The sequence below is a fragment of the Adiantum capillus-veneris genome, chromosome 26 (assembly GCF_014529385.1).
Source record: "Adiantum capillus-veneris isolate H3 chromosome 26, ASM1452938v2, whole genome shotgun sequence".
NCBI lineage: Eukaryota > Viridiplantae > Streptophyta > Polypodiopsida > Polypodiales > Pteridaceae > Adiantum > Adiantum capillus-veneris.
In genome coordinates this window covers 139767065-139794210 of record NC_140956.1, presented here as the reverse complement: position 1 = coordinate 139794210, position 27146 = coordinate 139767065, and the positions used below count along the sequence as shown (strand labels likewise).

The 27146-nt window shown below is 42.0% G+C and overlaps 1 protein-coding gene across 2 annotated transcripts; it reads right to left on the bottom strand.

The window, feature by feature from the left end:
- Nucleotides 1–7880: 7880 nt before the first annotated feature.
- Nucleotides 7881–26869, bottom strand: LOC147424276 (ABC transporter B family member 2-like). 2 transcript variants are annotated; one of them, XM_086501765.1, is made up of 11 exons: nt 26519–26869; nt 25831–25885; nt 15010–15185; nt 12844–13044; nt 12497–12756; nt 11377–11690; nt 11075–11301; nt 10581–10921; nt 10015–10478; nt 9696–9931; nt 7881–9619 (listed from the first exon to the last, which is right to left on the bottom strand). In XM_086501765.1, exons 1-11 carry the CDS (start codon nt 26732–26734, stop codon nt 8405–8407), a joined length of 3705 nt encoding a protein of 1234 aa, XP_086357891.1. In that variant the 5' UTR covers nt 26735–26869; the 3' UTR covers nt 7881–8404. The 2 variants fall into 2 exon arrangements, with proteins under 2 accessions (XP_086357891.1, XP_086357892.1); XM_086501766.1 differs by lacking the exons at nt 25831–25885; nt 26519–26869 and having other exon boundaries at nt 12844–13007; nt 15010–15149.
- Between the last annotated feature and the right edge of the window lie 277 nt (nt 26870–27146).

Here is a 27146-nt window from a genome sequence, read left to right as displayed (position 1 = left end):
AATTTCCTTGGGTATATTTTCTTTCACCTAACTGGTATATCTTTCTTTTTATGATGTCTCTGAAATGGCAGACCTCATGGTATCTTGCTCTCCCATATTCATGTCTTATAATGGGTTGCTAATGATGAAGGCTCACTTCCACCTGCTCCAAAAAAAATGACACTCTCAACTGTGGATGGTTCTGGTAATGGTGGTGTGCTTATAGGTTTTCTTTTTCTACCAACTCCGCCTTTATCTTTTTCACTTCAAATTTGAGGGCTTTCAATTCACTTTAAATTTTGTCTTTTTGCTTCAATAATCTAATCACTTGCTTATTTCTTTGTAACTATTCATCTCATAGCTCAAACTTGAATTGCTAGCACTTTGTATCAAGCTCTTTATATGCAACATCCTCCTCTAGTGAAATGACTCCAAATTATATATTTTCTTTGATGGATTTGAGCACATCTACTTGTTGCTACACTATTTCTTTAGTCCGTGTGATTTTTGTATTTGAAATAGTTAATTGCATTTCTAGATGGCAGACTTGTAGTGTTGTCTAGTGTAGAGACTTTTTCAATTTTGAAGATGCACATCTTATTCATCTTTTTCAACCATTGAATGTCCATCACACTCTACATGTCTCCAATCTCTTTGTCCTAATGGTCTATGTATTCTTGCATGCTCTGTATTTCCTTGGGAAATTATTCTATCTCCTTCTATAGAGCTTCAATCTCTCAAATCTTTGCCAAAACAATGTTAATGAGCTCATATCTCCATATACATGCTCATTGAGGAGATCTTGATCTATAGCACTTATCAAGAGTTCAATTGTTGATAATTTGGGTATTTTTCTAGCTTGCATCCCATGCTAGTCTGCTGTTAAAAAAAGTCTTCACAGAAACAACCTACCCCATGTATCATCTTCTAGATGTGTACTTCTTACTTGTGTGTGTGCTACAAGATACTCTATTTGTGTATGATAAGAGGAGGCCTCTCCTTGCTCAATGTTGGGGGGGTGAACTAGGCACACTTCATAAACACACAAACCCTTCTTCCATAAAGCAGAAACATATTGATTAACTGAATTCTGATTTAATTCTAACACAGAAACAGCTTCAAGATTACACAACTTTGAACTTAAAACCACAGATTCCACACAAAATTTTCTCATAGGAAATATATGTATGTAGAGGAATACAAGTTAGCATGCACATAACACATTTAGAATACCAAGATAACTATCATTCACACTTCCCAATGTTTGCATATGCCGATTACATTTCAAAATTGCCCCTTCACCCACATCAAAGACTAAAACTATATTTAAAGTATATTTGAAACCCCTCGATTTTACACCGGCATACTTTGTGGATGGATTTTCTTCAAAATCAAAGACCATTATGCTGATTAAAAATCAAAGGTTTTTTTGTTTCTTGTTCATTCACATCTTCTTCTTGATGCTTTGGTTCATCCTTTTGCCCTTCTTCATTTGCTTCAAGCTCACTGTAAGGTAACTATCCTTCACACTTCCCAATGTTTGCATATGCAGATTACATTTCAAAACTGCCCCTTGACCTAAAAGAGGGCTTTTTATATCACCCACATCAAAGACTAAAACTATATTCAAAGTATATTTGAAACCCCTTGATTTTACACCGGCACACTTTGTGGATGGATTTTGTTCAAAATCAAAGACCATTCTGCTGATTAAAAATCAAAGTTTTTGTGGGTGCTTTTTCATTCACATTGTCTTCTTGATCTTTGGTTCATCCTTTTTCCCTTCTTCATTTGCTTCAACCTCACTATATATTCTTTTCAATTTCCATATCTTCACCTCCAGCTATTGGTTCAAACTTGTTTTACAAGTTTACATTAAAGTTAAAGCCAACACATGTAGAGTTGTTCTCTCAAAACTTTTTGCTGGGATAACGACCAACATGGCCGGCCAAAAAATCTGCTAACACCCATTTAACTAGATTAACCTATTCTTACATGTAAAATGAAAAGGAGTTAGCGAGGGTTATCTCACTATAGAATCCATCACATGCTCTCTTCATCTCCTTCCTCACCACACACACGCACTAGCATAGTTTCACAGCTAACAAAGTCTTGCAAGCAATTTAGTAATGCAATGATTAAATAGTGCACACACTAATCTAGAAGATTAGTGAGTAAATTATTGTAATCCTAAATCCACTAGTGCAACCCTCACTCTAGATCTCACAAACTAGCCAACTAAGAAGGGTAATGTTCCAATAGTATTGTCAAGAGCATGCCCAAACTTACCTAGTTTTCTAGTGATTAGCAAGAAAGATGATGCTAATTAACTAATTATGATGCCACTCATTAGAGATTAATGTGGACTAATCAAACTAGCATTCATGATGTTAAATAGTGCCCAAGTATCATCATATTGCATGACATTAGTCCCCTACAAAGGAGTGTGGTGGAGTCTAGTGAGGGTGGGATGCATTTGTCTTCATGTACAACTAAGAAAGAGCACATAGGTTACACATGACTGCATATGATTGATGTGCCACATAGGCTCCAAGAAAGCAAGAGAGACTACACACCAAGATACAAAAGAAAACTCCTAGATAGGGTTCACAAAGATACTAGGTCGTAGAACAAAGCCCATACCCAACAATGAGGGGACAATGAGCACCTTGATTAAGTGCATAACATAAGCTTCCCATACCTTGGAGTGTACTTGGAGATCATCCTTGAAAATTTTCAAGAAATCTCAAGGATATTTCTTGAAAGCATGGTATTGCCTTTGGTATGTGCAAGGTGCATTTCTCAAACCAAAGAATATAATTTTATGATTTATGGAAAATGCAATTTGCCTTAATCATATAGTGCTATCCATGCCTAATTGTAGCTAGATGAACCATCTAGGAAATAGTAGGTTTTGTTCCTCAACCCCTCAAAAAATGTAGCAGGGTAGAATTGGTGTGTCACATTGTATGGCCTCAAGCAAGGCTCAAGGAAGTGGTACCAAAAATTTGACAAGTACATGTAGTCTTAGGTTGTGTGGGGAGCCAAGAAGACCATTGCTTGTATGCATGGAAGCTGAAGATGGTTCACTAACCTTGATACTTTAATGTCGATTATATGCTCACTGATGAGAAGTCTTAGGATAAGATTTTCATCCTGAAAAAATCACTTAGCACGCAGTACAATATGAAGGATTTGGGAGACTCAAATCACTTTCTCTGTATGGATATCAAGAGAGACACAAAGCATGTATCCACAAAATCTTGCAATGTTCTAGTCTGCCAGGGGGAAAGGCTACATTAATCACCCTACTGCAAGTATATGAAAAACTTAGCAAGGATGATCCTCCTAAATCTAATGTTGAGAAAGAAAAATTTGCAAAGGTGCCATACTCTTCAGTAGTGGGTAGTTTTATGTATGCCAGCAAATTAGAGATTGCATTTGCAGTAAGAGTGGTTAGAAAATTTCTAGAATATCCTATCAAAAAGAACTCGAAAGCAATGAAGCACATTTTGAGATACCTTAAGGGTACAACAAGCAAGTTATTATGCTTTCGGAATAGCAATGCGTCCAAAGTGGGTTACAAGGATGCAGATTATGTGGACTGTGTAGATAGTCACAAATCCACATCTAGTTATATATTCTTGAGCATTCGTTTTGTAGAAGTCATGTTTCTAGGATTGCACTTCATCTTCCACCACATAGGCAAAGTATGTTGCGGTTATACTGCTAGCAAGGAAGTTGTGTGGTTAGCTTGTCTAGTGGGAGATCTTGGCATTCATCAGACTCCATGGAGTGTTTCATTGTGATAGTCAGAGTGCTATAACGTTAGCTTACAAATCATGTGTTCCACTCAAAGTCAAAACACATAGAGGTTAGGTATCATGTGATATGACATACATTGGCTAGCAAAAGCATTGACCTAATGAAAGGTCCATTCGGATGATAGCCCCCCATATGCTCTTACAAAGAGACTAGCCTTAGAGCGGTTTGCACATTGCATTGAGATAAGGGGTGTGGGGTGAAGCCACATGCATGCTTCGCAATAGTACATGTTTGTACATACATAGACCACTTTGGCCACATTGACCTTCAAGTGAGGGTTTGTCAGGGTTTCGAACCAACTAAGCTAAACACCCACTAACCCATCACAAACATAATTCACTTATTGGTTTAATAGAACAGTAAGGAGTTGATGAGTATTATTCTCATCCTGAGCTCCACCACATGCTTTGTGTGTTCTCCTTCCCGCACTCACCGCGCGGCACACGCTCTGCATGCACTCACATTCTTGACTTTGAGGATGAGAGATTTCATCAAGTCTTGATTGGAGATTGCATTGAAGATTTCCCATTTAGGTATGCCAAGAAAGTACAAACTATACCAAAAGAAGAAGCATACTTCCATGAAGAAAGCAATGTCAGACTTTGAAGATGAGAGGTCATATCAAACGATCCTTACAATTTCCATCTAAAACATCCAGTCTTCGATACTCAAAAGGAGGTAGATGAGACCTCACTATGCTACTATGGGAAGGGTCTAGAAAAATTTTCTTGAATAATCCTCCCATCTCTAGCCACAATTGCCCCATCTTTGAGATCCACGCAATAGGAAAGTTAGACACATCCACTCAAAAATGGTGGGAAGGAAAGCAAGAGGATGGAAACAAGAGTGAGGCAAGCAATATACATACATTTCCCAAACACATAGGCAAGGAATGGCCAAGGAGAAAGGTTCTTGAAGCTTCCATACCCTAAAGTCGACCACCCTAGTCACTTGCACTCTACCCTTAGAAATCTTTTGAAGGTGGAGTCCAATTTGTGGAAACCTATTATGAAATTTTTAAAAGTTTAAAAACTTTTCCAAAATTATATGTCGACACTCATAAGCGTTAAAAATGGAGAAAGATACCCCAAGCTTCTAAACCCTCTAAAGTCAATTCTAATCACATGCACTCTATTCCTTAGACATCTTTTGAAAGTGGAACCCAATTTGTGGGGGAAAATTATGGAATTGCCACAAATCTTTTGCTAAAATCATAAAGTCCATACATAGATGATTTTGAGAAGGGAAAATTATCCAAATACCCTTCGAATCTGTGGAAATTCCCAAAATGTCCCTATAATTTGAATTTTTTCCAAAATATTATTGTGCTATTTTTCACAAGGAATTGCTCCAATTTCCCCAAAGAGAATATACAAAAGCAAAAAAATATATTTAAAAAGCTGTTATTCAAAGATAATCACCCACATACTCAAAAATGGTAGCATTAGAGTGTGTTATATCAAGTTATTGTATCGCTTGATTCCATAATACCATCAAGAATCTGCATTTTGACATGCTCAATCTATTGAATAGAGTGTTTTGTATAGAAACTTGTATAAAAGATTACGAATTTTGCTATGGTTTTCTATTATCACAATGGGTAGATTGGGAATTTTGGAAAATATTGGAATTTTAATCCAAAAGAGGGGTATTTTGGAAAATTTTCAAACTATTGGGGTATTTTGGAAATTTTCACAAACTTGAGAAGTATTGTGGTATTTAAGGGAATATAAAGATAGCCTAGGTAGATGCTATCATGTTGTTGATAAAGGAAAAGGCAAGGGATAAGCAAAATACGAATGCACCTAATGACCATGCAGGTGCCATGATATTGCCACTCTAGATATCTAGATTTGAATGGAAGAATCCAAAAAATAGCTGTGAACTCACTGAAGTGGAGACATCGCTCTTGATAAGTATGTTCCAAAAATATTGAATACTAGCTTTGCTTGGACAAATAAGTGTTTGAAAGAAGTAGACCCCAAAATTTTCCAGGATGTGGTACAACTTGCTACAAAAAGAAAAGAATACAGTACTAGTTCTCTTGCCATAGAGGATGGGAAATGAGCCAAAAGGTTTCAAACACATTGCATGTCAAAGGATAGTTCTTATGTGGGAGAGTTGAGCTAACAAACATTTAGTAGGTGAAAGGACAACAAGATAAGGTGATGATGAAAGGCGAGCCCAACACCCAAAGAGTGTAGCTCAATTGGTTGAGCGTTTGTGATGTAACCCCAAGGTTGAGGGTTTGAGGTTCACAAGCTACACTTGATGGGTATTACCAACTTCTCCTTTCAGGAAGTTTTTCCCATGGTATGTGTGTACAACAATGTCTGGGTGTAAATATAGAGATATGTTCTCCTAACATCCTTCCCCCACACTGATGGGAAAAAAGAGGTGAGACCCAAAGGAGATCTAACAACCTTCAAAAATTGATGAGCAATGAGCTTACTTAATACATGATGCTTATGACTATAATAAGCATGAGGTACACAAGAAACAATGAATATAGTGCAAGATCATGGCAAAATAAAGAAATAATAAGGAATCTTGAATTTTCCAATGTATAAATTTTCTCAAGGAATATGCTAAGCGTAGGAATCAGAGGACAAAGAGATCTAACAATGCATATACCCAAAAACTCTCGTACAATATTTTTAACTTGATGCAAAGTTAGTTACATTTCTCTAGATCATTGTCTACTTGGATACTCTTAGAATAATAGTTTGATTTATCCACCATAATCTCTAACGGTTGGTATCCTTCTTAATTGGCTGGCTTGTGATCATTAGAGACTAGGATTGCATTCATGCAATAATTCACTCACAAATCTCGGAGTCATTAATAGGTAGTATTTGATCATTGCATTAATAAATTGATTGCAAATCTTGAGTATCCATGATTAAGTTTATGCTTGCCCAATTCGAAGCACTAGTTGTACAAAATCATTATGTGCTAAGTCCCTCCCTTCTGCAGTATTTTGATCTTCAATTTCATTATACATTTCACTATGACCAAGTAAGTCAAGAATCGGTGCTTTTTTTCCCTTGGCCTTTGTTTCATTCCCTTCTTGCATGTTCTATCCAAAGCCTTGTACAAAAGGCACTGCCTCTTTGAGGTCCTTGAAAAGTTCTTGTTTTTCAATTTGATACCGTTCCCAACTAGTGCTCACATATCCCAGTGGGGCGTGAATTTCTTAATTGAAATTGAAGATTCATGATTGTAACTTCATTGGACCTTAATTTCCAAGACAAAATGGGGCATTTTAGTTTATAAATTGGGCATAAATCCTGGTTGTCTCATTAGTTTGGACATAGCATCTGTACACAAAATGAGATTTCCAATGTGAAAGAGAAGAGCCTTCGAAGGTCCAACTCGGAAGATCAAAATTGGATTACCAAGTTTAAGCTTTCAATTGTGGAAAATTCGTTCTTCCTTGTGGAAGAGCAAACTCTCTTCAAACCTATCCAAAGGCCAAAACACTCATCCATTCACAAGAAGAAAAGATTGCCATCAAATCCTATCATTGAATTGGTATTACTATCAGAATCAACTTCCATTCAGTAGAAGAGGATTGAGTTGTTGTCGTTACCCAACTGTTGAGACCCTGCATATGGACTTGGGTTTCATACTGTTTTCATTTGGTTAGGGACTCCATTGTTTTCTCTCAATACTCCATTGTTACAAGGGAAATATTGCAAATGTCAACAAAGGCCATTCCAACCAACATACCCCATTCGTATAATGCATATGATCATTCATTAAAAAAAGAGTTTTCTTTTCCATACAAGTATGTTCTTATTTGAGAAACAAAGATGTGGAGAGCCTTTTGATTTTTGTACTAGTGCTCACATATAAATTTCTCAACTGAAATTGAAGATTCCTGGTTGTAACTCCTTTGGACCTTAATTTCGAAGATAAAATGGGGCATTTTAGTTTATAAATCCCAGTAAAAACCCTGCATATGGACTTAGGTTTCATACTGTTTTCATTTGATTAAAGACTCCATTGTTTTTTCTCTCAATACAAAGTGGTTACAAGGAAAATATTGCCAACGTCAACAATGCACATGATCATTCATAAAAAAGAGCTTTATTTTCCAATATGTATGGATCACCTTTAAAAATACAAGTATGTTCTTATTTGAGAAACAAAGATGTGGAGAGCCTTTTGATTATTATACAAATTACCTGCCATTTTCTATGGCTTAGCACATATACGAGTGCCACAATTTATACTTCCCTAGATCGGTTATCATTTTTATATTGCCAATAGCTTCACATCTTGTTGAGACCTTGGAACGGATGCACATTACTTGCCAGTGTCCATCTGTGTCTCCCTGGGTTTCATATCCTTCGCATGTGCTCGGCCTTTGCGAAACAATTTTGTACATGATTGTATCTCTATGGCCATCTTTTTTTTTTAATGTGATGCAGGGGCCATTTTCTGTGTTGCTGCTAGAAATATCGAGCGTATTTAGAGAGATGTAACCATACTGCTTTTGTGAATTGTCTTTGCCATTTGCATCACCCAAAACCATTGCCAATGCCAATGCGGTCGCCATCGCCGTTGCCATTTGCATCACACGAGACCATTGCAATTACAATTCCAAATCTTCTGACCCTGAGAGATTAAGCAGCTGGAAGTAAGCACCTTCCTTGGCAATTAGCTCATGGTGGCTGCCTTGCTCCTTGATGGACCCATTCCCAAGCACAGCAATGGAATGTGCATTCTTCACCGTGGAGAGGCGGTGCGCTACTAACACAGTGGTTCGGTGCTGCATCATGTTGTTTAAGGCCTCTTGCACCAGCTTCTCAGACTCCATATCTAAGGCACTTGTAGCCTCATCCAGAAGTAAAATGGCTGGGTTCTTGAGGACAGCCCTGGCTATGGCCACTCTCTGTTTCTGGCCGCCAGACAACTGGATCCCTCTCTCCCCCACCTCTGTTTTATACCCCCCCGGGAGCCCACTGATGAAGCCATGAGCATTGGCCACTTTGGCAGCCTCCACAACCTCTGCTTCTGTTGCCCCTTCTTTGCCATACCGTATGTTCTCATATATGCTTGTGCTAAAGAGGGCTGGCTCTTGCTGCACTAAACCTATGCATCGCCTCAAGGACTCCAGCCTCAACTTCTTGATGTCTTTGCCATCTATAAACACATGTCCTCTCTGGGTATCATAGAACCTGCAGATAAGCGCAATAACCGAGCTTTTCCCAGACCCACTGGCTCCTACCAGAGCCTGGGTATAGCCTCTTCGTACTCGAAGATTGAAGTCAGTAAGGATGGGTACCTCTGATCTGGATGGATAGCTGAAATATACATTCTTGAACTCAATGGTTCCGTTGATCGCATGCACCTCTTCTGCACTCGGGTCTCGAACATCAATCTGAGTCCGCCTGTACAAGATTTGGAAGACACCTTGTAACGTTTTGGTGCTGCGAAGCAAGTCTGGAGCCATTGCAAAGGCTTCTGAGATGCCAAATCCTGTAATTAAGAGAATTATAAAGCATTTCATTGACTGACCAAAGTTGGCCTCTCCTTTCCCTATCAACACCGATGCCCACCATAGTGCCAGAGCACACCAACAGAACAAAACAAACTGGGACGCCCCATAACCGATCCCTCCTATCTGTCCTTGAACGAATGCTTTCTTTCTAGGCTCACTAAGCTCCTTACAGAAGAGATTTAAAACCTTCTCTTCTGCTGAGAACGCTGCTACTGTGCGAATGTTGGTGACGGCTTCGCCTGCCACCATGTTGGCCCTCATGTAAGCTGTATGTATATCGCCACTAAAACCTTTCATCAATTGCATCTATAATCGCACAAAAAATAAGGTTCAGTCCAAAACACATGTACTCTGAAGGGTCAAACGCCATGTACAATCATACCTGTCCTAGATATGCAATAATCAGAGCTGGAAAACTAACGATCATGACCCACGTAATTCTCCATTGAAGGCTGAGCGTTATGGAAAATGCAGTAACAATCAATCCCATATTTTGCAGAAGAGTGATGGCGCGATCCACGATAGCACCTTTCACCAAAGGGGCATCAGCCGCCAAGCGAGAGGCAAGTAGAGTGCTGCTGTTCAAGTCAAACCAGCCAATTTCATTCTGCAGTATAGCTACAATACTGAAAGGGTCAGATAAGCTTGCACACATGTACATGTTGAATTTAAAGACAAACTTACATAGCAAGCAGTTGTACCAGAAAACATCGCCTTCCTGATCCGCAATGTGACTCTTTCTCCAGCAAGACCAGTGAAGTAAAATTCGCATGTGTATGCCAATGCAACTAGCACACCCGCCCCACAACAGTATAGAGAAACTTTCTGGAGTTCCCGCTTCATTGCACCCATATCATGTAAATAGAAGTATACAAGAGCTTGAGATATTATCAGAGCAAAAAGGGGGCTCTGAGCACCTGCAACAATTGCTGCAGTTGCACTCAGAAGCCCAAAAGGCCACTCATTTGCATTCATTCTCATCAGCTTCACCAAGGATGGTCTTGGACCAACAACATCGACACCATTGAGCTCAAACTCTTTACTCGTCAATCCCTCTGCAGGAAGTGAATCCGTGATGGATCTGAAGCTGAAAGTTCGTTGTGAAAGGGAATGCTGAGGCAAGGAGTGTTGTGAAAGGTGCCCATCTACGACCGGTCGACCTGTCCTGTCATCACAAAACAAAAAGTACTATGAGCAGAACCAAGTTGCTCCTCTACAAATCACTATTTGGAAGAAAAGTGTCAAGTACAGCCAGCCCCTCACTTGCCTGCTATCAGCTGGCCCATCCGTTTGAATTTTCATGAGGGCAGCATAAACACCATCTTTTTCCATCAGCTCTTCATGTGATCCAAGTTCTGCAACTTTCCCCTCTTGCAAAACAGCGATTATATCAGCTTTCCGGATTGTTGATAAACGGTGGGCCACAACCACAGTGGTTCGGCCAACCATTACTCGATCAAGAGCCTCCTGGACACTCTTCTCAGAATCTGAATCTAGAGCACTGGTAGCCTCATCCAAAAGAAGTATTGCGGGATTCCTCAGCATAGCTCTTGCAATTGCTATCCGCTGTTTTTGACCTCCAGACAGCTGCACACCTCTTTCACCTACCTGTGTCCACAGTCAAGAGCAAGCAAAATTTGCTAAAAGACAAGAGGATTGTTTGCATGGGAGGTTTTATGAACTAAAATGCCCGGTAAAGAAGTTGTACTAGATCAATATTTATAAATCCTTACAAAACAGCTATAGAGAAAGCAGAGAGACCTGAGTTTCATAGCCCTTCGGGAGTGTGTCAATGAAAGTGTTTGCACATGCAACTGATGCTGCCTTTACTACATCATCCAGTGAAACGCTCCCCGCCTTCCCACACATGATATTCTCCCGTATACTGGTAGCAAAAAGGGCTGGTTCTTGACTCACAAGGCTCATTTGATTCCTCAACCATTTGAGCTGCATGGTTTTTATGTCGTGTCCATCCAAAAGAACTTCCCCTGTGGCAGCACCACAGAAGATTTAGCATTGGTAGCATCTATAACCAAGTCAACACTGCTAGTTTGAGCCCACACCTGACGTTGGATCATAGAACCTCTCAATTAATGAGATCACAGTGCTTTTCCCTGCACCACTTCCTCCTACTATAGCAACCACCTTCCCAGCTGGAATGAGGAGAGAGAACTTTTGAAAGATATCGATGTCTGGTCGAGAAGGATAACTGAAACTGACATTTTGCAGCTCAATGTTTCCACTTATTTGTTCAAGCATCAGGCCATCAGTATTGTTAGATATCAGGGGTTTTCTCTTTATCATCTCCAAAATAGTGTAACCTGCGACTTTAGCTTTACTTATTGTGGCTATGTCAGGAGCAGCTTGCCCTAAAGCTCTGTCACAGAAGCACAAAATGACCTACTGTTAAGTTACAAAGGCCACAAATATTGCAACTCGAGACCTTATAGCACAATTATTCTTGGTCCTTGCACACTTCAAAAGATAGCAAGCACTATGGCAGGTGTGACTTGCATTGCAAAAGGTTTTGGCCAATGCACAAGGCCCTGCTTCATGTATGCAACAAGCCCAACAAGTGAACCCTCTTTTTGGTCTCGCCCCCTTATGTTCCCCAAAATTCAAGTCTCTCATCTTTCTTACTCTCATGATGTTGTCAAAGTTCAAGGAATATTGACTGATGGCTTAATGAGTTCCATTTTTCTTTGCTCGTGAAGCAGTGTTTCATCCTTTTGCCCAATTGCTTTATCATCAATTTGAATGTTCTTCCTTATTGATGCAAGTCTGGGTGCACATGTCCTGTCCAAGTATGAGATTCCATGCCTCTTTCGTGAATTGATAATCCCAGATCATATCCTTCTCTGATCAGAGATGTCTGGACGTCCTTTCAGAGCTTTGCCAACGACCTGTGATTCTTTATTTCTCCATTTCTGCTTCACCTCACTTATGTTGGCCTGCCCCATGATACAGTTCTTGTGAAACCCCTCTCAAGGGTAGTAGCTAATACAACTTTTCACTTTCGCCCCCTGTTAGTCTCCTACTTGTGTTTTTCCACTTAAAGAAGACCAAACACTGGAGAGTTTATGAAAGAAAACTGATACCTTTATAAGAAAAGTATTACACACCTCATTCATGCAAAGTAAAAGAAATGATGCTGTCTGCCTCTCTACTAGATCGATAACTTACAGGGAGCTAGAGATGACATTGAGTATAGTGGTAAAGGCTTCACCTCCATTTGTGATTCCTTTCTCTATTAACCTTCCAGAGAACCACAGAAGCAGCCCAAAAGAGCCAAAGCCTAGCCCATAGAGTGCCCCTATCCCCAGTCCTTTTGCCAGCCCTCCTTGGATCCCCAGCTTCTTGGTTATTTGCAAAGCATCCAAATAGGAACGGAATGCCTTTTTCTCTCCAACAAACGAGTGTACTGTCCTTACTTGGGCTATTACCTGCAATGGCTAGATAGTCAGTGTATTAAACTAAGAGGGTAAAGCCCCATCTTTGATGCACACACTGAAAGTATGAAAGAGTCCAACCTCATGAGCCACCTCTGCTGCTCGTGAATATGCTCGTTGGTTTCTAGCAGTGATTCCAACCATAACATAGGCGTAAAACGCTGCCGACATCACAGTCACCGGCAACACAGCCAGAGTCAGCAGTGACAGCTGCCACAAGGTGACAAAGGAAACCACCATACCACCTACAAATTGACCCATGTGATGCATAAGATTTCCTGTCTGCACAAAACACGGAATCCACAAGCTCATTCAATGAATTTGTATAAGTAAAAGGTTCATCTCTCCCCCTTCCAATTTACTCAAAAATATCATCATACAATTAGGTACAAGCATATTAGATACTGATAAGCCTTACAGGCTCCGTAATACTCATGAAAATAAGAAGCATTCATGCCAGATAAGATGTAAATCCTTGTAAAATTTGGCTTTCCGAAGATATGTCTCTCTTGACATCAGAATGAAGCAGGTGGAACCTTGATAAGCTTTCAGATTCAACAACTATAGTCTCTTGGAGAATTTGTATTACCACCCTTGACCACTCAAGCAATTTCTCCTTCTTGGGTGGGTCACCCAAGGAGGAAATTCCCAGTACATTTTTTTTTACTTTAGCGAGCCATTTCAATCTCAATTAGAGACCTTAGACACCGCCTTGTGGATGGTTAGCCCGTTCAATCTTTTAGAAATTGCACCCTTGTTAGTTTATCCAAGGGATCCCTAGCGGACCCCATTAGGGGTGTGACAGCGCCCAAGAGCCCCGTAGGGATCCACATACTACGAGACTTGGTTTCCCTCACTCGCCAAAACCTTGATCACCCCGGCGGGTTTTCGAGAGAAATTGCCATACCCAACTTGGGCGTCGGCTCATAGGTGGAGTTCCGATCCGGCGACAATTAGAGTCTCCAACACTCCTCTTGCCCATTGATGAGGCAACCCATGCATCAGTATCATCAAGTCATTCGAGTTCGCACATAGTTTCATAACTTTTTGCTATTAAGGAGAATTTCATCCTTTCCCCCCGTCTAGACGTCGGAGGGATCTGATACATCTCCGATTCATCCAATCGGTCCGTTGGGTCACGGTCGTACCCCATGGGTACATGGCTACATGGTCAATAATGAAAAAGGGGAGCCTAGCTGGGTAAGGACAGCAAGGTAATTATCTCATTATTGACCATGGGTGGGTACATGGTCAATAATGAAAAAGGGAAGGCTACCTGTCTAAGGGCAGCAAGGTAGTTATCTCATTCCAAAAACGGCTGAATGGCAGGTAAAAGAGCTCCTTCCAAGCCTGATGGACACATGTCAACCGTTCTGTCTCATAGGCCGACTTCACCCTCTAGAAGACGTTAGTAAACTTTCTTTCTTTCTTCCTCGTGAGAAGATGTAGCTCATTGTGACCGAGATGCCTTCATGTCTGCCCCTATGGTGCTCAATGATACCTCTGATTCATCTATAAGGTGGGAGTCTGTGTCTTGGGCTGAAAAGACTACTGTTCTGAGACTAACCAAAGGTTGGATGTTGCTGCCATAGGATTTAAAACTTTTCCCCAAGGAGAGAGAACTGTGAGGACCAAGGTGCGATGCCCAAAGTGGAAGATGTATCCGATTGGTCCTATGGATCAACTTTCTATAGGCAAGTATAAAAGGAATTTTACAATCACAATCATAGATAAGTTCATCATTTGCACAGATATACACTGTAACATTCATCATTTCAACAAAAAGTGTTTATGAGGAGTGCAAACAAAGACGGAAAAAAGAGGACCGCAAAAAGGATTTCTTAAATAAATAAAATCATGGTACTATACATTTCTCTTAGTTGCAATAGATATTCAAAGCTCCCATTTTATCTAAATTAAAATCTAGAATCCAGAGAACCATCAATAAATGACAACCTCCAGGGCCTTCTTGTGGACGAACCATTCACATGCAATGCTTTAATTAGACCCACTTGCTTTTCTTTGCTGTTTGGCAATTTCAATAGAACATAAAACACTAGCTATACTCATCAAAACACTAATTCTATATGCATATTGGTATCATTATCTTTCACAATCTAACCAAAACCATCAACACACATGCGTTCCATGATTCAACCAAATCGCTGACTTGATGGACATGCATATAATTCATTCTATCTTCCCTAGATGGACAACTTCATCACAAAAGGGACAAGTAGGACAAACCTTGGCTCCAATGGCCTCTTGGACAAGAGTGGTATCACTTGCAATCCCAGCTACCACTTCACCAGTGGACATCTTGGTGTCAAAGAAGCCCACATCCTGCGAGAGAAGAGCTTTCACATAGCGTATTCTTAATCGAGCAGCTTGTCTATCTCCAGTGTGCATCCACATCGAGACCTCTATGAACAACATAAAGCAGCTCTCTCTCTCTCTCTCTCTCTCTCTCTCTCTCTCTCTCTCTCTCTCTCTCGTTCAACTCTCCTTGTCGAATAGATCTTTAAGGTCTGTCTCTTGGGATAGTTTCCTACGACGTTAAAACAATCTGTCTTCTTCTTCTGTCTCATAGGTCATTTTGGCCTTTTGAAGAAGTCAATATAACATTTTATTTCATCTCTCTCTCTCTCTCTCTCTCTCTCTCTCTCTCTCTCTCTCTCTCTCTCTCTCTCTCTCTAATGATTATGCGTTAGTTAGCCACAATGCATTGGATTTAATTGGACACTTTAAAATTGGTGCTCGGTCACCGAACTCGGACCATACTCCAATTCATGTATGTCTAGACCTCCCACACATGCCTACACAACGCCTCCAAAAGGCGACAAGTTGGGCATATCGAATGCAAGTTACAAATAAATTTGACTATGCCACTTTTTTGGACAACCTATTGAGTAGACAATGCATATCCCAGAACATTTCGAAAATTGGGCTACCTTTCGTCAAGCAATAGAAGAGGCAGCAAAGGTCACTATGGGGCGATCTAAAAGAGACCAACAACAAGTGAAGGGTCTCCCTCATAACCCATGGTTTGATGAAGAGTGTAAAGCAACCAAACGCAAGCTAAAGTGCTTCAATAAGTCCACGAAGGAGTGGGAAATTGCAACCAAGGAATACAGAATGCTGAAAAGGAAAAAGAGAAGGATGCATGAACTTTTGAAGGAGGAGCAAGAGGTGATTCAATTTAAGAAAGAACCCAAGAAAGCATGGCGCAACATGAAAGGTAAAAAGGAGGATATACTAGGAAATTTCAGCATGGACGAAATGTATGTATATGCACAAACACTCTATGCTCCCACCGATGCTCAAATAATGATAAATGCTGAAATTCAGGTTGACACTAAGGAACCTTTAACTTTTGCAGCGGCTATGAGAGGTTTGAAAAAACTAGCCACTGGGAAAGCCTCTGACATTTTGCACTTCAACTCCGAAATGCTGAAATGGTCGGGTAATGAAGCTAAGAAATGGATACACTGCATGATGAATCAAGCTATTCACCAAGGTATGCCTAAAGATTGGCAAGAGAATTGGGTCAAAGCTTTGTTTAAAGGACGAGACCATAACCTACTCAGAACTACCGCACCATCATGGTGGGTTCTTGCATGGCAAAACTTTTTGGGAGTCTGACAGAAAAAGATATTAGCACATGGGCTGAAAACAGTGGAAAGAGGGCTATCGGTCAAGCAGGTTTTAGAGAAAAACATAGTACCATAGACCACTTGATTACAATCCGGATTATGATGGAAGAGGCGCTACTCAAAGGGGAAACTATGTACTGCTGTTTTGTGGACTTTAAGAAAGTGTTTGATAAAGTATCTCGTCATGGGTTATGGTCCTGCATGGAGACCATTGGGGTTCCCATCCATTTGAGGGTTGCGGTGGCACGCCTATACCATGCGGTTCGATGTAAACTGAAAATGCAAACAGGCTTCTCCAAAGAGTTTTTTAGCACAATGGGCGTCAAACAAGGGTGTCCTTTGTCTCCAACATTATTTGGGCTATGCATAGATGAGCTTGAGGACTTTATATGCCAAACGACGCAAGATAATGAAGATGCACCAAGCATAGGCCTCATTACTTTGCTACTCCTCATTTATGCCGATGATGTGGTTCTTTTAGCGCAAAGCATATCTCTTTTGCAAAAAAATTGGATGCGGTACATGCTTTCTGCGAAGCTACAAGACTCTCAGTGAATGTCACAAAAACAAAATGTATGGCGACTTGTACACACAAATCAAAGGATCAGCCCGCCCTTATGTATGATGGGCAAGAGATTCAAGCAGTTGACAGCTTTAAATACCTGGGCATCATTATACCTTCAAATCATAGATGGGGGCAATGTGCAAAAACAAGAACTGCGGCAAGACAAGCAAGGTATTACGAGTTTGAAAACATGTGCAAACAAAGCATCACTAGAAGGTGGGAAATAAAGTCCTTGGCTTTCAATGCGTGTGTGGTCCAAATGCTATTGTATGGAGTAGAGGTATGGGGACCAAGTATTCCGGCCAGCACATGGAATGACATTGAGAAAATTCAGAAGAGCTAGCGTTTTTGCATCTGCAAGGACCTAGCGCTTTCATCCACAGGCAGCCTGGCGTTTTGTGCACAGCAAATCAGCCCCGACAACAGCAAGACAGATCAAGAAGCCTAGCGTTTTTCATTTGCAGGACAACAGACAGCAACAGAACAGTTTTTAGCCCTAGCGTTTTTGGTTTGCAGATCAGCCCTGGCGTTTTGCAGATTCACCGCGACGGAACACCAAGAAGCATCAACGTTTTTAGCTTTCAGTAGTCAGACATCGCAGAAGAAGCCCCGAACCTCGCAGATCTTACCTTCCTGCAACAGATCCTCGTTGCACGCTCAGATCCATCGAAGTTTACAGTTTCAGCTCAGAAAACGCAGATTTCAGCATCTGCGTTTTCAACACGTCGTCGTCGCATCGTCGCCATCGACATCGTCACCGACATAGAGTCAGAATTCAGCAGATAAAAATTTGCAGATTTCAGCCCTTAGCATTCTCAGATTTCAGCCCATCTCGTCGTCGACATCGTCGGCAAGTCCAAAGCATTGTAGAGATTTGTGCAATCATAAGTAGACCGCTCTCGCCATAAGAGAGTGGGGCTTTCGGAGGAGGGTTTGACAACATTCTAGTGTCGTATTCTTCTCTCTCTATCTCTCAGTCTCAGCACCTCCACTCACAGTGTCCATTCACTTTGTTGTGTCATTGCACTCTTATCACTAAAGGAACGGAAGGCTCTCCCTTCCGTAAGTAAAAGGAACCCTTGAGCACAGTTCGGAGCACTCATCTTGAGCAAAGTTCAATATTCATTCCACTGCACCTTACACTGCACCTTCCCTATTTTAGCCATTTTTAGTAAGTGACTTTGTTGGGATACTGGGTAGGGCAATTTTGCAAGACACTATATAAGAAACCTAGCGCTAGCACTTTCTGGCAGAAGAGGCAATAGGAGTCCACCAACTCACGGTGCACCTTCTCAGCAAGACGGGCAAGAGGCCTAGCTTTTCCAACCAACAGCAGATCAAGACCAGCGTTTTGGCTCAGTTTCAGCCTAGCGTTTCCAGCAATAGCAGATCAGCCCTAGCGTTTTGCAGATGCAGCCCTGATGTTAGCAGATCACAGGATCAGGCCTAGCGTTTTTTCAATTGCGGATCAACATCAGCATTTTGCAAATTCCCGACGACAGAACCAGCCATAGCATCAGCGTTTTCCATTTTCAGCATTTAGACTCCGCAAGATCAGTCCCAAACCTCGCAGATCTCACCTCCCCACAGCAGATCCTCGCCGCACGGTTAGATCAGCCAGCGTTTTCAGTTTCAGCCTGCTATTCGCAGATTTCAGCATCTGCGTTTCAGCGCATCGTCGTCGCCATCGAATTCAACAGATAGCAGATTTGCAAATTTCAGCCCCTAACGTTTCAGATTTCAGCCCGTCTCGTTGCCGTCATCATTGTCGTCGACATCGTCGGCAAGTCCATTGCATATAGACCATTGTACCAGATTTGTGCAATCAATAGCATAGATCTCTCTCACCATAGAGAGTGGGGCCCTTGGAGAAGGGTTTGACTACATTCTGGTGTCGTATTCTCTTCTCTCTCTCTCTCTCTCTCTCTCTCTCTCTCTCTCTCTCTCTCTCTCTCTCTCTCAATACCTTCGTTCACACTGTCATTCACTTTGTTTGTGATCATTTGCACTCTCTCATTAAAGGAACAGAAGGCTCTCCCTTCCGTAAGTAAAAGGAACCCTTGAGCACAATTCGGAGCACTCATCTTGAGCACTCGTTCACTTCCGTTGCACCTTACATTGGTATCAGAGATTTGGCAGTGTTTTTGTATCACTCAAGGAAAGAACCACAGATTTTGTTTTGCTTGTTGCGGTCGCACGTAACCCAAGTCCACTTGGGCGTGTCGATTCCTAATCGTGTTTTTGAAGAGTGAGAGGTAACCCAAGAAAGAAGGGCTTGGCCGGCCTCCCCTTGTTCCTCTTTTCACTCATTAAGAGCGGACCGTGCACTTAGGGGTTGGCCGATCGACGTGAGGTGGGAAAAGTAACCTTGGTGTGAGCGCAAGGCCGCCAAGGGGTGCGCCCGCAGGGAAGAGTAGAGCTCAGGTAAGAGAAGATCCTTCTCTAATACAGATGGCAAGCTAAAGAAAGACCTCAAGAACTCACGGACTCAAGAACCTAAGTTCCTCGTGGACTTAAGTACCGAAGATCTCAATGTATGGTCATCACCTGAAGCGGAATGGATACTTTGTGTGAAGGTAATGAGCATGGAGGTGGAGAAGAAGAATTTTCCCCACCAGGAGGTTTTTCCGACACTCCCCCCTCCCCATCTACGCCAAGGGTTGCACCAAATCCTATGGAGGCTTTGGTCAAGACGATGCAGGACATGACAAGAAGCGCAACGCGCCGCCTTGGAGCGCGGGCGCGAAGAAAGAAAGGCAGCCTTGGATCGCGAGCGTGAGCAAACGCGCTTGGCGGCCGAGGAAATAAAGGCAATCTTGGATCGCGAGCGCGAAGAAAGAAAGGCAAAATTGGATCGCGAGCGCAAAGAAAGAAAGGCAGAATTGGATCGCGAGCGCGAAGAAAGACGGTTAGCCTCGGAGCGTGAGTGCGAGCAAGCGCGTTTGGCAACCGAAGACAAAAGAGCGGCCTTGGAGTTAGAGCGTGAGGCGCAGAGAGAGCAACGCATGCAAGAGTTGGTCTTACAGATACTTACCTCGAAGCCCAAGCCAGTCAAAAATGTTGGTAGTTCATCAAGTAGCACAAGTAGAGATTCGGACTCTTAACAACCCCGTCACAGAGAAGATCACATTCAGTAAGTATGGCGGTAAGATGGATGCTAGTGTTATTCATTCTTGGTTGCATCAATTTAATGCTTATTTTGCGACAACTAAGAAGACAGGGAATAGCAAGGTTTTGACGGCAGCCATGTACCTTGCTGGTGATGCCATTAATTGGTACCACGCATGGCAAGAGGCACAGTTGACCATGCACCTAGAGGAAGCCGAAGAAGGCGCGCCCCTTTCCTTCAATCGGGCCAACTTCCAAGACAAGCTCAAGGCACGGTTTATGCCTCCTCAGTACCTAGCGCGGTTGAAAGAAGATAGGCACAATCTCAAGCAAAATGGTATGCTAGTCATTTTTTTTATTATTAATGTTTTGCAGCTCGGCATCCAATTGCGCAAATCGGATGATCAGCGCACGCCGCAAAGAGGCATTCCTTTTTGGGTTGGACGAACATATCAAGTTTGATGTAGAAGTCTTCGACCCCGTGGATCTCAACAAGGTGGTAGCAATTGCTCTCTCCCAATAAATGAAGCACAATAAGGGAAAGCCTAAGGAGAACAAGTCGTCTCAAAGTACCTCTCAGAATCCTCAAAACGGTAAGAATGGTAAGAACGGTAACTCTTCTAGCCAATCTTCCAATAGTCTTTCGGAAAAGAACACTCAAAATGAAATTAAGGGTAAAGCTAACACATTTGCTAAACCTAAGCTCACCCCAGATGAAAAAGCTACACAAGGAATCATAGGAGGATACATCACGGCAGAAGAACAAGTCATTTATTCTAAGGAAGGTCGATGTTATCACTGTCACGTCAAGGGTCATATAAAGAACACATGTCCTAAGATTGAATTTAACGAATCTAAAGAACTCACAGAACACACATCCTCTGTTAATGCCATAAATGAGAACCTCGTGTGTCCCAAGTTTCTCATGATCCTATCATTGATGAGTCTCTCATGAAGTGTTATGGTCATGTGAATGGTCAACACATGGTGGTCTTGTTTGATTCTGGTAGTATGCATGATGTGATTGGTGACACTCTTGTAGAAAGAGCCCCCTTGCAGGTTAGCAAGACATCTCCTCTTGAGGTGTCGGGCTTCGCTCCCGGTATGGACTCTCTCATGCACAGTCTTTTAAGAACACTAGTATTTTTCTAGTCACTCTACATGGAATGGATATGTTCATGTTTTTGTGTTGGAAGTGGTTTCAGGAATTTTCCTCCTCAGAGATTCTTGAAGAAGGTGGACCTACATCCATAGCCGAAGGTGGACCATTGAAGCAGCCACAGATCCCTTTGTGTCGCTTTCGACGCGGCCCAAAGAAGCAAGCGTTGCACACCTTCATGAAGTTCAAGTATCGCACGACCCACGCATCAGAGTGGGCTGGCGAAGAGTCCTTCCCAGGATTCCAGACATTGTTGGGGATCTCCCTCGACGCCATATTGTTCGACCAGTACCTCACTTTAAAAAGGAGGGGATGTCACATGCACATCTAGCCCTACGTGCTTATGGACAAGTTACTTCAGGTCTAGGGTTCACGTCAGCTTAGGAAGTGTTCTGGCACCTTTGAAGTTTGTGAGCCTATGCGCAAGCCGTGCATGTCCAGGCACTTAGAGTGGTTGCATATCCTCTGGTTGTACACAGCATGATCATCAACATTACAGTCAGTAGCCATCATGAGCATTTTACAGTGCACAGAACCCATTTTCCCTATTTTAGCCAGTTTTAGTAAGTGACTTTGTTGGGAAACTAGGTAGGGCAATTTTGCAAGAAAGTATATAAGAAACCTAGCGCTAGCACTTTCTGGCAGACGAGGCAATAAGAGTCCACCAACTCACGGTGCACCTTCTCAGCAAGACCGGCGGGAGGCCTAGCATTTCCAGCCAACAGCAGATCAAGACCAGCGTTTTGGCTCAGTTTCAAACTAGCATTTCCAGCAATAGCAGATCAACCCTGGCGTTTTGCAAATTGCAGATCAGCCCTGGCGTTAGCAAATCACAAGATCAGGCCTAGCGTTTTTGTAATTGCAGATCAACATCAGCGTTTTGCAGATTCTCGGCAACAGAACCAGCCATAGCATCAGCGTTTTCCATTTTCAGCATTTAGACTCCGCAAGATCAATCCGAAACCTCGCAGATCTCACCTCCACATAGCAGATCCTCGCCGCACGGTTAAATCAGCCAGCATTTTCAGTTTCAGCCCGCTGTTCGCAGATTTCAGCATCTGCGTTTTCAGCGCATCGTCGTCACGTCGTCGCCATCGCCATCCTCGCCGAGACAGAGTCAAAATTCAGAAGATAGCAGATTTGCAGATTTCAGCCCCTAACGTTTCAGATTTCAGCCTGTCTCGTCGCCATCATCATTGTCGTCGACATCGTCGGCAAGTCCATTGCATCTAGAATATTGTACCAGATTTGAATCACTAGCATAGACCTCGCTCGCCATGGAAAGTAAGGCCCTTGGAGGAGGGTTTGAGTACATTCTGGTGTCGTATTCTCTTCTCTTTCTATCTCTCAATCTCAATGCCTTCATTCACAGTGTCATTCACTTTGTTTGTGATCATTTGCACTCTCTCACTAAAGGAACGGAAGGCTCTCCCTTCCGTAAGTAAAAGGAACCCTAGAGCACAGTTTGGAGCACTCATCTTGAGCAAGTTCAACGTTCACTTCCGTTGCACCTTACATCATATCTGCATACATAGATTTTTTGTAAGTCTCCCCATTTGCTTACATCTCTTTTTCAATGTCACCCCTCAAAAGGATCAGCTCCGCCTTATCACCTGTACATTCTCATACATTAAGTCATCTTTGACTCTCGACAGTTTTTCTACTCTCACCGAACCTGGCGATAGTGCACTCTCTCGAAACCTTCGTCTAAATGTCGCGACAGAGAGAGAGAGAGAGAGAGAGAGAGAGAGAGAGAGAGAGAGAGAGAGAGAGAGGAGAAGAAGAGAGTTTTAACCTCGTAGGAAACTATCCCAAGAGACCTTAAAGATCTAGCTGACGAGGAGAGTTGAACTCAAGACATGTTATTCAAGGGGAGAGAGACAAAGAGAGAGAGAGAGAGAGAGAGAGAGAGAGAGAGAGAGAGAGAGAGAGAGCAGATTGACCAAGCAAAACAGCTCGTTATTATTGATTGACAAAGATTCTACATATAAAGATACTGAGTAATATTAGCCACCTTTCTATCATGTAGAACTCCACAAAAAAGAGTGGCCTATATCAATTTGTTACCGGATGGTTTCCCACGGATTAAGACAAATAAATAGGGCTTGAACCCAACACCAACACCAACTATGGGCTAACGAAATTGAATCGACCAGCGCCCAGCTAGCAGCCTATGCAAGGATGAAGTTCTCAAGGAAGCCGTCAATTTGTTTGGCTTGGAATTGTGAAGCCAAAGACAAATGGACAAGCTCGGAGGCAAAGGCAAGCTTGACAAGGATGAAAAGGCAAGTGCAATTAGCTGTCTCGGTACCCATGAGGTCTGAGGCCCGTTCTTATAAATGCAAGAAGACACTTTGTTTCGCTCGATGATTTTGACCCAAGTGTTGGAGTTCAAATTATTGGTGTTTGAACTCGTGAGTCGGAGTTCAAGGCACATGCATCTGGCAAGGAAGAACCAACACGACGTATAAATACATTATGGATATGTAAACAAATTCATTGTTGTTGACCAGATTATGGAGAGGATGGGTTTTAGAGTACATTGTCTAGGAATGCTTGAAGGTGATGTGTTCACAGTTCACAAATGGGGATTCTTGGATATAGTGTGGTCTGAATTATTCCATGAGGCAACCGATGCTCAAGATGGCATTCTATTAAGGTAAAAAGTTGGAGGTAGCAAATCCGAGGTGTATTTAGTATGGGCCACTGCTGGGGTGTCCATGATAGTTTCCATCGAATTGGCCTTCCTAAATATGTCCATTATGAGTTGCACAGAGGGTGTTAAAGTTATAGCATCTCAAGTGAATGGCCTAATGTGATCCCAAAATTTACTTTGGCTCTAGGTATTAATTTTACTTATTTGTCAAAGTCTTGGGTAGGCAACACCCAAGTCCCCCATTGTAAATCACTAATTCATTGCCCAGTTGGTTGGTTCAACAGTCTTTCTATCTCTCTCTTTCTCTCTCTTGTGTATTCTCCCTATTGCTCTACGCTTCCGCATCGTCAACTTTGATACCTTCGGCACACACACAGTAAAACGTTCATGATGCCTTGCATTGAGTGTTGTTTTGATAATGCTTGAGCATTAGGTGTACCGTATTCTACTCAAAAAGATCTTTCACTTGTTTCTCGTATTGATATTTTTGTTGTCAATTTTCCATCGATTCTAGAATGTTCGAGAAGCTTCTAGTCAAGGGCTAGAAGAATCTAAAAGGAGTATGACCAACTGTCAAGACACTTATTGCATGTATAAGGACACTTGTCAAAGACAAAAGACAATTCACTTTTTCCTTTTTATAAAAAAGAAGACACTTGAGACATGTAAGAACATTTGTCAAACATAATTTATCTTTTTAGATTAGTGGCGAGACACTTGTGATAATGCTACCACATAATCTTGAGCACATAACCTCCTTATTCAAGAGGCAAGTTCATCTATAAAAGCAACCCTTTTTCCCTCATTTTTGGAGCATGACATCATTGTTTAAATCACTCTCTAATTCAGCCCAGGAAGCCTCCACATGCTATCTCTCTCTATCATTCAAGCTTATGTGAGGAAGACATTGGAGGAGGTGTTACGAAGTGATCACATGAAGGAGAATGCATGAGGAAGCCATTGTTGAATTTTTCTTCATTGAAGGACATCACTCTCGCGCATTCGATGTGCGAGAGAAGACAACTGGTTGTGTGACCAATTGGTAGGCCTTTGGGGTAGGGCACAGACGGGTGAGTTTCTCCAACTCTAGCATGTGCGTGTAAGGGCAACACATGCAAATGAGGGGAAACCAACAATATTACTTTCTTACTTGTTGATGGTAATTCCATGCTGAATTTTCAGCCCATACACTTGTAATTTAAAAACATATTCCTATGAAGGGGCCTTATCGTTCCGGGTCAACACTGTGTGACTCTCAATCTTCTCTCTCTATCTCTCTAATTTGTCTATCTTAGTCTTTCAAGTTATAAACATATTTCTATGCATCTATTACGCTATATCTCTACACATATATGTACCTCTCTCCAACCGGAGACTAGTATTTATTCTTTGTGCAAAGTGTTAATTGGCAGTAACAAACCTATGGTGTGTCAAGGGAGAGTTTGATCGGAGATCTATGCAGGCGTGCACACATGAGGATAGAGGGTATCACCGCTTGAGGCCGGATGAGACCTCCCCGGGTTTTCACCATGGAGGAGATTTATTCCAGGTTGCAATGACCTAAGTAAGAGTTCATGGAGTGACTCATCATCCCACCCACTCCCCCATTAGTGTGTCCTTATTGCCATACACCCATTCTCCAATTTGCAACATGAGATTGTATCCTACTTGCCTACCAGTTTCATTACCTTTCCTACTGGGATTGTTTTAGGATCTAGAGTGTTTTCCTTTTATGCTTTACCTCATATGATTGTATCACATCCGATACGGTTGTAACCTTTGGTCTCATCGGTCATTTTGGCCTTTCAAAGATGTTAATATAACATTTCATTTCATTTCTCCGTCTCTAATAACTACTGCCAAAAATGTTCTACCTTCAATCATCTTAAAAAGTCACTTTCAATTGTAATGTCTTAAAAGGGCTTACCTAGCCATCCTGTCCCAAGCCGCACCAAGCTTAAATAGACAAAGTAGAGCGCGTACTGCAGAGAATCACGCACGGTAATGATTAAAATCACGGCAGGGAATTATTCAATTCAAAAGGTGATAATTTTATCAAATATGCATGACTTCTCCAAGTCTTACATTAAATTTCTGACAAACAAAAACGTACTTTGCTTCTCTTTTTTCCTAGCATGCAATGCAAAAAAATTCATAGCTAGATATTCATGATCGCATTCACTTCAAACACTATGCTTCATTCAGTCAGGGCAAGCTTCAGTAAGCTCTAACAATTTAAAAAAATGAGCAGAAGAAAGTATTAGTATCCATCTAAGGAAAGCCAATTATACTGCTGCAGAAAGAGTAAGAAGAGAAGGCAGTTTTTGAGGTACATATTAGAGAGTAAAAAATAATGCATGAATAAGATGAAAAAATACTTACAACTCTGCAGGAAACAAGAAAAAAGAGGGATAAAATCACGCGTAAAGCAATGAAATGGGAACAAACAATCGAAAGAAAAGATTATGTAGAAAATGATGCAGATTTTTACAGAATGAATAACAATAAATCGATTTTCTGGAAGCCCAAGGTGAACTCTCATCTTGTTTGAATGCCCGGCAATTGCAAACGATGCAAAAGTGCAGCAGCTCTAGACAACAGAATGAGCTACTTACCTTGGAGACTTGCTTGGACAGTTGAGCAGTGTCAGCAAAGTTGCCAATGGCGTCAATGAGCTTGCCAAGAAAGAGCACATAGATGGGCAAGGCCGCACCATGCGCCAGTCCAGCCACGCCACCTACCAGCATAGCTATCATGTCCACCCAGTCTGCCAGGCCAAAGAGTTTGTAGTAGGCCACTGCTGATGCAGCAGTTCTAGGAGAGGATTCCATTGTACAGCTCGCTCTCTCTCTCTCTCTCTCTCTCTCTCTCTCTCTCTCTCTCGTGACGAGGCCACCCCTCGTGAAAGATAGTCCCCCCGGGCCTCTCTCTCTCTCTCTCTCTCTCTCTCTCTCGCGCGCGCGCGAATGATTAACTGACCGATTGCCTCGCGACCTCGCGCGAACACGCCGAACAGACACAAACACACTGTTGCTTTCGTGGAGTCGTCAGCCCAAATAGGTACGTGAGTTGAAATTGATTGCCATCGTAACCTTTTCTCTCTCTCTCTCTCTCTCTCTCTCTCTGGCTGAGTCACGCTCGACTCTTAAATAATTTCAAGAACGTCAAGTGGGTTGTTGAGGTCACGTTACAACCTCTCGCGCTCTCTCTCTCTCTCTTTCACACGCGCGCACACACACACAC

Excerpts from the sequence above, each read along its gene's own strand:
- LOC147424276 (XM_086501765.1), bottom strand. The coding sequence starts at position 26,734 with ATGGAATCCTCTCCTAGAACTGCTGCATCAGCAGTGGCCTACTACAAA. Across the intron at positions 12,757-12,843 it reads CAGCAGAGGTGGCTCATGAG|GTAATAGCCCAAGTAAGGAC; the intron begins GTTGGACTCTTT and ends TAGCCATTGCAG. Across the intron at positions 10,922-11,074 it reads CGAAGGGCTATGAAACTCAG|GTAGGTGAAAGAGGTGTGCA; the intron begins GTCTCTCTGCTT and ends CTGTGGACACAG.